This window comes from Telmatherina bonti, assembly GCF_933228915.1.
Source record: "Telmatherina bonti genome assembly, chromosome: 18".
Classification (NCBI taxonomy): Eukaryota; Metazoa; Chordata; class Actinopteri; order Atheriniformes; family Telmatherinidae; genus Telmatherina; species Telmatherina bonti.
Window position 1 is genome coordinate 29,167,119 of NC_136616.1, and position 12,028 is coordinate 29,179,146.

A 12,028-nucleotide genomic window follows, 5' to 3' on the forward strand; every position below is an offset into this window, starting at 1 on the left:
ATGTCCTGATGCCTTCCATGCAATCTGCCTCGCTAGTGGAGGACAGGACCAGCAGGAAATGCAACTTTGCTCTGATGTTTGATTAGATTTCAGATGTAAGAGATTTTTATGACCTTACAAAACTTTATAAAATTGTTTTAAACGACATTATGATGAATTTCTGCACAAAGGTTTAAAAAGAAAACACTAAATGAAGAGGAGATTTCTCATCAAAACTAAGAGTGATATTCAGCAGTCAGCCATAACTGTAAACTTCTGACTGGTAAAGCAAGTTAGATCCTGTTAAACTAAAGAAAATAGTTTGCGGTCGTGGCTGCATCTCAAGAAAGGAAATTTCCTGTTTTCTTGTTTAAAATACAAAATACATAATATACTTTTTTCTTACTCCTTGTTTTTAGTATTTCCTGCCATCGGTGGGTTGATGGGATTTATAAAGTGTTAGATGGACTGCGCGGCAGCTAACCTCACCTCTGATTTGTATTCAGTTTGAAAGAACCGCCCGCAGCAGCAGAAGGACAAACGTCTGAAACCTCATCAGAGATGCATCCAGATCCACCGGGACAGCAGATAAAAGTGACAAGTGAAGCCCAGAGGCTGGAAGCAGATTTTCAGGAAGAAAAAAGTCTGGCCAAGGAAAGGAAGCGGGATGAGGATGAAGATGGCAGAAATGATGAAACCTTGGATTCACTTAAAGATCAAACTGATGAAGTCCCCCCAGAGGAAGGCAGCGAAACAGATGTTTCTCTGAAGAATGAAACCTTTGTAACGGGGCAGATGTCTAAAGAATACGGGATTCAGTCAAACATGTTTAATGAAGCTGTTAAAAATCCAGGCTTGGATACAAATAATAAGCCAGGAAATGAGAGCAGCGGAGAACGGGACGAAGGTAAAATATTGTCAGAAGATGCTGGTGAAAGCAGAGAGTCAGAGCAGAAGATGGAGGAGGGAAGTGAAGGTTGCACTGAAAGGGAAGAACATGTTTCCCAACAGGACAGTCAAGTAGATGAAGAGGAAGTTTCCATGTTAAAGCAGACGTCTGATGGAGACGCCACTCACATCGTCAACTGTTCTGATAAATCAGCCGATAGTAACGACGGACAATCTCCAAAACTCAGGGGAGATGGAGAAGGGATCGTAGAGGACGAAGAAAAAGAGGATTCAGAGGAATCTTCACACGTCTCAGAAGATGCTGCCCGCTTTTCCGACGGCAAAAACCAGCCTGCTGAAGACAGAAACAGCAACTTCTCAAATGTTTCAAATGAACAAGAAGCCTCGGAGACGCTGGAGTCAGTCGATAAGCCGATTATTACAGAAGACGACCGTCAACGTGGAACTGATCAGATCTCCAAAGCAGAAGAGGATGCGAGGCAGATTATAAATCCTGCGGAGGATCAGCCAACGACCACAGAGACAGAGTCTGTGGCTGTCAGCGAGGACGATAACGTGACACCTGAAGGAGGCGTCAGACCAACGCAGAGGGGATGTTTAAGAAGCACAGCATCTGAAAGTGAAGAGAAATCACCAAAGCAACAAGATGGGACAGTAAAACACGACACTCCAACTAAGGATGTTTCAGCAAAAGACAAAAAGTGTGATGAAGACACAGAGGAGACGGCGGACAAGGCAGTAGACTCTGGACAGGAAATCTTAAGCACAATAATATCTGGCAGAAGAACCACCAGAGGAAACCGAGGAGAAAAACCGTCCACAGGTCTGGACTCTGTAGAGGACGAGCTGATCGTCACGAGATCTACCAGAGGAAGAAGAGGGAAACCGAAGACAGATTCTGGGGACGAGGAGACCACAACACTGAGGAGGAACACACCTGGCAGAGGGAAAACCGCAGCGAGACCAGATGAAGTTCCTCCTTTAGGAGACAGGAGTGAGGAAGAGGTAGTAGAGGAAGATCAACCTGCAACTCCAGTAAAATCAAGGAGAGGAAGAGCAAAGAAAACAACAAAAAAGCTAAAGCCTGATGGACAATCAGATAAACTAGCAAACGAGACCAGAAGTGAAGCTGAAACGCAGGAGAGAAGAGACGAGTCGGACTCGGTAAAGCCTGTGGTGAGGCTCAGACTCCGGCTGTGATAAATGTGTCCTCACTGCTGGCAGGATCTGATCGCTTTGTGTTTGTTTATAGATGCTGCTGGATGTAAACGAAGCCGGCAGCGCTGAGGGAGACGACGAGGACAAAGCTGGAAAAACCTCAGTGTCTGCTAAACGCAAACATGACCACGACACAGGTTTGTTTCTATGATACGTTACTAACACAGGAACATATTTAGATTTAAACATTTTTATCAATAAAATACATTTATGGTTTATTTCTCTTGAAGGTGGAGTAAGATTTTCAATATTTTCTAAATAAATTAATAAAATAACTACAATCATAATTAGTTTTTTTTAACATGTAGGTTCCAGTCTGTCCATATTTGATGTGTTATTAAATAAGTTTAATTAATGACAAATGACAAAAAGCACTTTTTTTTTTTTTTTTTTTTTTTTACTGGTAGGCAAACATTTAAGAAGGGTCTTTGTCTTGAATTAAACTTGTAATTTAATAACGCATCAAATATGGACAGACTGGAACCTACATGTTTAAAAAAAACTATTTAATTATGATTGTAGTTATTTTATTAGTTAAATTATTTAGAAAATATTGAAAATCTTACATACTCCACCTTTAAACCTTTGACTACTTTGACTGTCTTGTATTATTGCAGCATTTTATTTATGTAATTCCATCCTTTGCCATTAATTTGTTCCCCAAAAGCTTCTTGTTTTCTGTAGGAAGATCTAAAGTTGCGTAGATTTTAGTGTTTATAAGCCTGTTTGAGCTTATAAATTAGTTCTTGCAGAAGCCTGATTTTTTTTATTCCATGATTTATTAGTGCCTCTTGTTGCATATGCAGTTTCACATACATGTGAGATATAAACATCTTCTTGGTCTCATTGTCAGATTTTACTGTGTGAGCTTGTTGAAACTGCAAGTGGGTTTGATTTTGTTATGGAAAACAAAAAAATGTAACCTCTAGTGAAATCAGTAAAACCAGTTTTTAATATCTGAATGGGTCCCAGCCTGGACCATTTTGTACTGGAAAATCTGGGCCACAGTGTAAACCCAGCTTCACATGAACCAGTCTTATGGCAAAATGCCACTTTGTCTCTCAGACCAGACAGAGTTATGCTTTAAAAAAAAAGTAATTTATGTGGAATGAAGAGAAAAGATTGATAAATACCTGCATTTACATTAAAACTTTTCCTCCCAAAGTGTATCGCAGTAAAACTGAGGAGAAAATCCTCAAATATAATCCGATGTGAGTCAGTTTCCATATTTTTAGGCTGAAATGAAGCATTTCTCAGCGAGAGCCTTCCTGCATGAACAAAATGGTGAAATACATGAAGCTGAATGTTTACGTGACCGAAGCTGCATCTACTTTGTCTTTTCAGAAGAGGAAGACGGCGTCATGATGATGGATGAAGTGGCACCAACCAATAAAAGAGGCCGGCCCAGGAAGAAACCCAGAAACACCCCTGGTAACAAAAAAAAATGTGTATTAAATGGATTATGAGCATGTCGGTTCATAAAAATGTAGAAATTTGCCTAATTTTTCTTCTTCTGTAGTGAGAAAATCCACTAGAGGGAAAAAAGCAAGCACAGAAGATGAGAGAGAAGAAAACGAGTCCTGTCTTCCAGATGTGTTCGGTTCCTCCTCGACACCGGACAAAGATACGTCTACTCTGTCCACTGATGTCCACAAGACGGACCAGGAAGCAGAGGACCGATCTGACGTCAGCGCTGCTTCTGCTGGGCAGAAGACACAGTCTGAGACGCTGAAGGGATGTGAAGAGGAGGAAGGATACAGCACGGAAGATGTCGAAGGTACAAGAAGCTGTTTGAAGACGATGGTCATTAAACTGGTTTTATACCACTAGATAAAACGCTGGAGCTTCTGGTCTGTGAATAATATAGTATTTATTCAATGTAGATCGCAACATGTTAGAAAACGACCTGGAACTGATGAAGTTCTGACATTTTACCTTCACCGTTTCATGCAAAGTGTCCTGTTTAAAGGCCGGTCTTCACCAGGGTGAAGATGGTATATATGCACGTTTCAGTGAGTCATCCATACGCTGCTGAATACATATAGGAGGAAATTCATATATACAAGTTGCCTCAGTGATGAACATGAAAAGTTTTATTGAAAGTTTAATAAATGACAGGTTGTTTTTGTTTTTTTAGGGTTGTGACGATTTGCTTTTGTCCTGATTCGATTAGTTTTTTGGGTACCGATTTGATTTCAATAGCGATTCTCACAATTCTTCAATTATTGCTGATTTTTCTAGATTAAAAACAATGAAAAATTTAGAAAAAAATTTTTTTTGCAAGTCATTTTTCTTAATTCCAATTAGGAAAAAACAACACAGTAGCCAGACCATAATTCTGCTGCTATAATGCCCAAGAAGACAAGTAAAAATATTAAAAAAGAAAAAAGTTAAAATGGATTTTTTATTTGAAAAAAAATTAACAAAAAAAATCTATTTTAAGATTGTGAAGCAAAAAAATCCCGATATTCGATTTTTCAATTTGATCTTCCCACCCTTATTGTTTTTATAGAACTGATTAGCTAAAAGTAATTAATAAAGCCTTATTTGCCTGTAGGAGCAAAATGTGGTGCCGTTTTTTAATTTATGCATCAGAGGTGAATAAAAATTTACCAAATTTATTGCAGATTAATCTCATCACTTCATAATGTATCTTTACTGTTGAAAAAATGTGGTTTTATTGACTGTGCTCAAGATTTTTCATTCTGTAACTAAGTGAATAGAAGTTAGTGTAAATAGTTTACTAACAATTCTTCCTGGTTTTTCAGTCGGTGAGCAGAGAGGGGGCGGTGTCGGACCTGAAGCAAAGCGAGCTCGATCTCAGTCTCCTGTCGCTGACAACCTCAAACTGTCGGCATCTGACCAGGACCCCTCCCTTGGTAAGAAAAACACAATGAAATGACTTTTTTTATACCTCTGCTGGGAAAAAAAAAAAACCTGCTCTAGTGTTAATCTATAGGCTGCCATCAGAGCACTAGTAGTTCAGAGAATCATCAGAACCAGATTTGTTGTCATTTTCAGTGAAAGGTTCCACAAACTAGGAAGTTTTCTTGGTTCAGTGGTGCAACATAAAATTTTATATAATGTTAAAATAAAACTAAGCGCGTGCAGTAAAATAATTTACCTGAAATAAAATACTTTACTATATGTGGAGGGTACATGTACACATACATGTACCAGCAAGCAATAGTGTGAGATGGTTAAAGTAAATATCCAGCAGCAGGTGATGTGGACTGAACCACATCTGCTATTTGCACTGTGAGTCAGATGGCAGAGGGGATGGGAATGGTGGAGGAATCTGACTTGAGAACTCAAGAGGACTCAGGACCACAGGGAGCACCATTTTTCCTCTCCCGTCGCTTTTCCACCATACCATCAAGTTTCTGCTGCTGCACATCCCTGGCTGCACAGTGGACGGTCAACACGTCCTGCAGCTTATAGAAGACGGTGCTTTGGACCAGCAGGAGTCATAGCGAGGTGAAGAAAGAGGGTAGCAGCATAAATAGGTGTTCTTCTGAAGGTGAAAGGTTCCTACATCATCAAATCAAGCCGAAGAACTAAACCTGTATCAGTAATCCATCCAAGGACTCTGCCGTATTGTCCATGTCCAGGCTGGAAGCTCCTGTCTTTGGTTCAGACAGATCAGTCGTAACTGTTCAAGTCTGATTTGTCCACATTGGTTTGGATTGGTTATTTTGATAAATGTCCAATAAATAATAATAAAACATCCAAAAAACTTAAAAGAAGAAACAACAAAACCAGACATACTCTGAAAGGAGTGCGCAGAAAAAAAAAAACCAACTTATCCATGCACCATAAATTGATGTGTGTGAAATAGGTAGTTGTGAATGATTCAATGATCTAACATGAATGATTTTTTTTTTTTGTTTGTTTGGTTGTTTTTTTTTTTTAAATCAGCCGTCGGTACAATTTTGTATCCTGTCCGGTTAGGAGTTTCCAGTCTAATGTCTCCTCTGTTTTCCTTTTAGGATTGTGACGCAGATCTCTGCAGAAACCACCAGAAGCTTCAGCAGAAACCTTCAGGAACATCAACAAAATCTGGGATTGATCAGCATAAATCACTGATTACAAATGTGGGTAAATTCATCTCAAACCACTGAGTTAGTCTTAAACATGCTTTTTAAATAAAATACTTTATTCCACCGAGTGATATTTCTTTTTCAAAATTAATATAAGATTTTTTTTTTATGCCTTGCCTAATATCACAGAAACCAAACTAAAATGTTTTATTTATAAAAGAAATCAGCAATTTACCTCAGACTGAAGTTTTGAGATGTTGTGAGAAGTACTTAAAGCTCCCAGAGAACACACATCTGCACCAATCCACTTTTTGTCCTTGTATTTGGAACATGATATTTCAAAGTTGTATAACTTGAGAATTCAGGTTTTCTCTCAAAGTGAACATTTGCAGCTTTGGAGGGATGTGTGAACAAAAATATGCTGAAACATTAAAGACAATATGTCCAAAGCTAGACATGTTAATATGTAAATATTTATCTAATAGAAAATTTGCCACTTTGAACTCAATTCCATGAAACAGTTTGATATTTTAGAGACATTTCAACAACAAGTTTACTTTAAGCTGCACTCTGTGACGGTGTATAAACGCTGCATGTAAGAAGCTTAAATATACGACTCTTTAAATGAGGAAAGTCAGAACAACACTGACTTATCTTTTATTCCAGCTGTACAGCGTCAGGGCTTTGTCAGCATCTCCACGTGGAAAATTAACACTTTAGATTCAGCGCTGTGATCATCAAACTGGGGGAAACCAGCACAGAGACAACGCATACTGGTAGAAGTACTGGGAAAAGGAAGCTGCTGGAACTCTTGGACACAGGCTAAAACACTTGTTTTACCCTTTTCACAGCCAGTTTGGATTAAAAGTATTCACATATTATAGAAAAGGTCATTTCTTTATTAATCAGGATAAATAAACTGAAAAATCTCAGGAAAAATCTGCCATTCCTGACATCTTTCAGCCTCTAGTGATGACAGCGACGAGGGTATTCAGTGCTGGCCCTCCATAGTTTTAGCGGTAACTCTGCTTTAACACACCTGAGTCAAATGACTGGCTCATGAGCAGACTGGTACAGCACTGGACCAGGAGTTTAATGTGAATTAGGTGCACTAGAATAAACTAAAACAGGGTTTTTTGTTTAATCTTGGTCTTCATGTAGCACTGCCCTGCATGTTTCAGAGGCAACCCTACCTTAACACACCTGACATAGATGAGTATTATTGGCTGGCTTGTAAAGAACTTTGTGAGGAGGTTTATTAATGTGAGTCAGGTGTGTTGGAGTAGGAACACGCCCAAGACGTGCAGGGCCGTGGTACCTGAGGGCTGGGATTGACAAACACTGAGCTATAACATGCAGGGAAGTTCTGCCTCAAAACGCTGGACATTTATGAACTTTCAAAGCTTCGCATCCCTCCATCATCCTTCATCTATCATCTCTTCCCTTCATTCGCTCACTGAATATATAAATACCCAGCTTTATGGCAAAGAGGATGTTTTTATACTCAACAAATCAGGAAACCCATGAAACAAGTTTTAATTTGCATTTTACAGAAGCAAATAAAGGATCCACAACAAATAATGAGCCTCAATTTAAACTGCAGCGGAAATGTCAAACAGCTGCTCTGAGGAGGAAAAGATCCATAGAAAACAAAGAAAAACTCATGAAACATGATGTCAACATGTAACAAGGAAAAAACAAAAAAAAAAACTGTCTTATACGGACATTTTACATAGTCTGAAAAGTGCCGATTTTGGATCAATTGAAAACAAAAACACTCCAATCAACGACCGATAATGAGTTAGCACCATCTAGCAAGCCTAAATACTGATGTAAGCCCGACAGGGTGAGATTTAAACTTAAATTTCGAGCTTCAAATTTGATAAAAAGGAGAAATAAATGTGGAGAAATGACTTTATCCTCCTGTCAAGTGGATAGTAAAGGAAGCAACACTGAGCCCTACAGTGTCTCTGCTCCTTTTTCCTTCATTGTTCTTTAACAAATAACAGTGATTTATAGTCTGGAGTCTGAAAACAGAGCGACTTAAAGGCGTCCTGTACCTGGTTTTGGTCCAATAGAAAGTTTCTGGCAGCAGATTGAAGCCAGTTTGTCCAGACGCAACAGGACGAGTCCAGACAGATCACATGATTTCAGCAGCACACGGAGAACCTGAACAAGATAAAGGAAACAGTTTAAAAGTTGAGTCTGATCATCGTATATTCTCTGCCAGACCGTCCTTTCTTTTTGAGGCCAGCATGGCGTCACAGATGTTACATTTTGGCTTAAACTTGTCTAAATCTTTAATTACGACTGACGGGCGTCACTCTGAGATGGATCCGTGGAAATTCTGTGTCTTCGAACGTTTCTGTTGAAGCTTCTGGTAAAATCTCTGGAAAAAGAAAAATAGAAGCATACAGCATGAGGCGAGCCTGCTTTGGTGTGTTGTGTATCTTGTGTATGTGCGTACCTGCAGGTTGTGATAGTGCGTTTCACTGCAGCAGTGCAGGTCTTTGGTGTTGCTCTCATTCAGGTAGAAAACAGAGCAGAGGTGGCAGAAATAGCCCAGTTTTGGCACCACAAACTCCTGACCTGCAGAGAAACAAACAGGAATGAGAAAAGCAAGCAAATGTTCAGGTCTGAAGTGTTTTAACTGCATGTTTTTTACCGACGGGGGTCTTGTGGTTAAATTGAGGCCGACCGAACTCAACAGCGAAACAAGACCGCTTGGCTTCTGCTCCAACAGGCTCCTGTCTCTGTTTATTAAAGACTGAAGATGATCAAAAAGAGAGGAAAATTAAATATAATCTCTCAATTTAATACAGCAGTATGGACTCAAACATACGGATTTATATTAATTATTAATAAAGGAGCTACAATTAAAAGATAGTTAGAGTTTAGAGTTCAAACATCATCTTCACTTTTAATGTTGGCTCTGATGAGTCTTCCTCCCTCTTGTTCCTCTACGTAACCCTCCATTGTTTGGTTATGACGACCACCAGAGTCTGGATGCTGCGCAGCAGAAAGATCGCAGACAGACTGGCTGACTGCCTCCACCTCCCTCCTCCTGACCTCCACCCGGCTGTTAGTGGACACGTCTGATGTGTCTTTGTCCAAAGCCGAGATGGGATCAGGTGAATCAGGAGGCAGGAACATCTCGTCTTCTTCATCGTCATCTGAGCTCACAGTTTTCCTTCCAGTAGGTTTTCTTTCTGTGGGAGACGATAAAATAATGAAGTTAGAGGTTTTAGAGTTTTAATGTGTGACTGTGAGCATTACAGACATGTTTATGTTACCAGGAGTCGGTCTGCTTTTCCAAGCCTGGACACCTGTCCTGAAAGCTTTTGCTTCATTATTCTCCTCCTCAGTCTTTCCCTCCTCACTTACAGACACAAAGTTCACACTCTCCTCTGAAATAAAAAGATAAAATGACTAAGAAAATGTCCTTTTGCTGCAGAAATGTTTGTAGATACCACTGAAATATAAATGTACTAAAGAGCAGAATAGTAAAGGAAAAGGCAACTGGCAGGGCATGGATGTGGATGTACAACAGTCCCAAAATGTATTTTAATATGAATACAAGTAGAAAAAGTTTATTGGATGTAGTGTAGAAAGAAACCAATAATATATATCTATATCTATCTGTATATCTATCTATCTATCTGTATATCTATCTATGTATCCATCTCTATCTGTGTATCTCTATCTGTGTATCTCTATCTGTGCATCTCTATCTGTATATAGATAGAGATAGATATAGATATAATAAAACTAATAAATACCAACATTCAAGAATCCTGTTGTTGCTACTTTAAAAGTAGCATTTTATGTCACTGATCAACACATGCAACATCAGTATCTGATGACACTACATGGACTGCATTAACAATCTAGAGCAGTGGTCCCTCACCCTGAGAGTACAGGGGGTCTGTGAACTTTCTTGTCCCTTCTTCCTCTCATAATGTCATCTTGCGTTTGCTGAATCAGTCACTGTGTGAGTATGAGCTGGAACAATGATGTCAGGTTGCTTGCATGTGGCACGGTATGAAAAGAGAAACTCCACCACAACATCACAGTGAAATGCAGTGAAATGAGGGGTTTTTTTTTTAACCTCTGGATGCTGCTTGGCAGCTATGACACCAGAAATGCACATATTAAATACCACTGTGCCATCAAATGAGTCAAGAGCGCAGAGTTTTTGAGGTTGTGATGTTAAAGAGAAATGCCATGAAAAAGAAAAGTGACATTGATGTGTCTTAAACGTTAGTTTAATTAAAAAAAAGGACATGATGGGACTCGACTGCAACGCATCATTTGTGGCGAGAAGCTAACCATTAAAGGCATGCAGCATGATTTTTAGCATGTGGGGAGTGGATGTCCGCGGCTTTTTGCATTATGACCACTTCATTCACTTCATCCAACAACCAAACAACACACCTGAGTCTTCACGTTTACGTTTAATCATCTTCACTTCCTCCTCTTCATCTTCATTTGTTTCATTTCCTTTCGCCAAAACCTAAAATCAGACACAATGTTAAGAATAAGTTTCTCATCAATAGTTGCATTTTGATGAATCTGAACCAGACCTGCAGCTTTACAAACTCCACCTGCTGCTTGTGCTGGATCAGTGAGCGAGCGTCCAGCGTTCTTCGCTTCTCTTTTTGCTTTTCTTCTTGTGTTGCGTCCACCTTTACTTTCATCCCTTTCTCTTTTCCCTCTCTGCTCATTCCTTCTTCACATCCATTTACTTTAGAAGCAGCTTGCCTCATCTTCAGCTCCTCTTCCTCATTATCAGAGTAATTTTCCTCCGCATCACTCACATCTTCCAGGCTCAACATAAAGCTCAATGCAGACACTGTTCCATTGTTCCTTATTGTGTCTTCTGTTGTTGCAGCATCACTTTGGGAATCGTTTCCTGGCTGGGATTCCTGTGTGTGGAGTCCTTCTGCAGATGGATTATTAACCTCTTTAACCTCCTCAGACAACAGAAGCCAACTTTTCTCCTTCAGGACTGCTTGTGATGTTTCCACTGCGGAGGCACGAGTTATTTCAGCTGGAACCTCATCTTTTGCAGTGATGCTATCCTTTGCCAGCGTTTCTACAGAGACATTACCCACAGGGTGTACCATTTCACAAGTTACCACTTCCTCACTTGCATCTCTGTTAACATCATCGCTCTTCTTTGTTAGGCTTCTTCCTCTTAGAGAAGCTTTTTCTTCTGCTTTTGTAGTTTTCTGTCCAGTTTGCTCCTGTGAATCTCTGACCCATGTGATCATTTGTATTCTCTTGTCCTTTTTAGTTCTGTGATTTAAAGGGTTTTGTTTGGTTTTTTGGATGCTTGGTTTTTCAGTGGCAGGATCATTTTCCACAGAGTCCAAAATCTGCACCGTTGGCTCTTCTGCCTCGGGGTGCACGACATCACGGGTCATCCTTTCTGTGCCTTTGTCAAGCTTGTTGTCTCTTCCTGTTGCATTATCTTGTTTCTTTATCAATTCATCTTCACGTCCTTTTAAATAAATTTTCTTGCTTGTTTTTTCTTTTCTGTCAGCTTCTAATTCCTCCCCCACAGAATCAATCACCAGGTAAGCATTGTCCTCTTCAGCTCCATCAGCATTAAAGACCTGATCGGTGGGAGTTTCAGGTTTCTGGCCATCAGATCTTGCTATGATTTGATCAAAGGCTGAATCCAGATTCCTGAAGGCTTCTTGTGCAAGAAAATCTTCTGGTGGATCTTTGCCAGGCCGCTTTCGGTTGGCATGTTTAGAGATTTTGTAGAAGTCCTCCCAGCTCCTTGGAGTTTCTTTACTTTCGTCAGCTGCATCTTCAACTTCTGATCTAGCAGAACTGTTGACTAACTGAGTGGCATCTCCCTCAGAGAGCTCCCG

The 12,028-nt window shown here is 39.8% G+C and overlaps 1 protein-coding gene across 2 annotated transcripts in view; it reads left to right on the plus strand.

The window, feature by feature from the left end:
• The window catches only part of LOC306769416 (uncharacterized protein), a 34,382-nt gene extending 28,179 nt beyond the window's left edge, over positions 1–6,203 (plus strand). For both annotated transcript variants that reach the window (XM_079258005.1, XM_079258004.1), the window contains 6 exons: positions 486–2,064; positions 2,141–2,243; positions 3,451–3,537; positions 3,626–3,883; positions 4,875–4,985; positions 6,096–6,203. In XM_079258005.1, coding sequence (XP_079114131.1) covers positions 486–2,064; positions 2,141–2,243; positions 3,451–3,537; positions 3,626–3,883; positions 4,875–4,985; positions 6,096–6,103 — 2,146 coding nt within the window. In that variant the 3' untranslated portion in view covers positions 6,104–6,203. The remainder of the gene's footprint in view (positions 1–485; positions 2,065–2,140; positions 2,244–3,450; positions 3,538–3,625; positions 3,884–4,874; positions 4,986–6,095) is intronic.
• Positions 6,204–12,028: the final 5,825 nt, after the last annotated feature.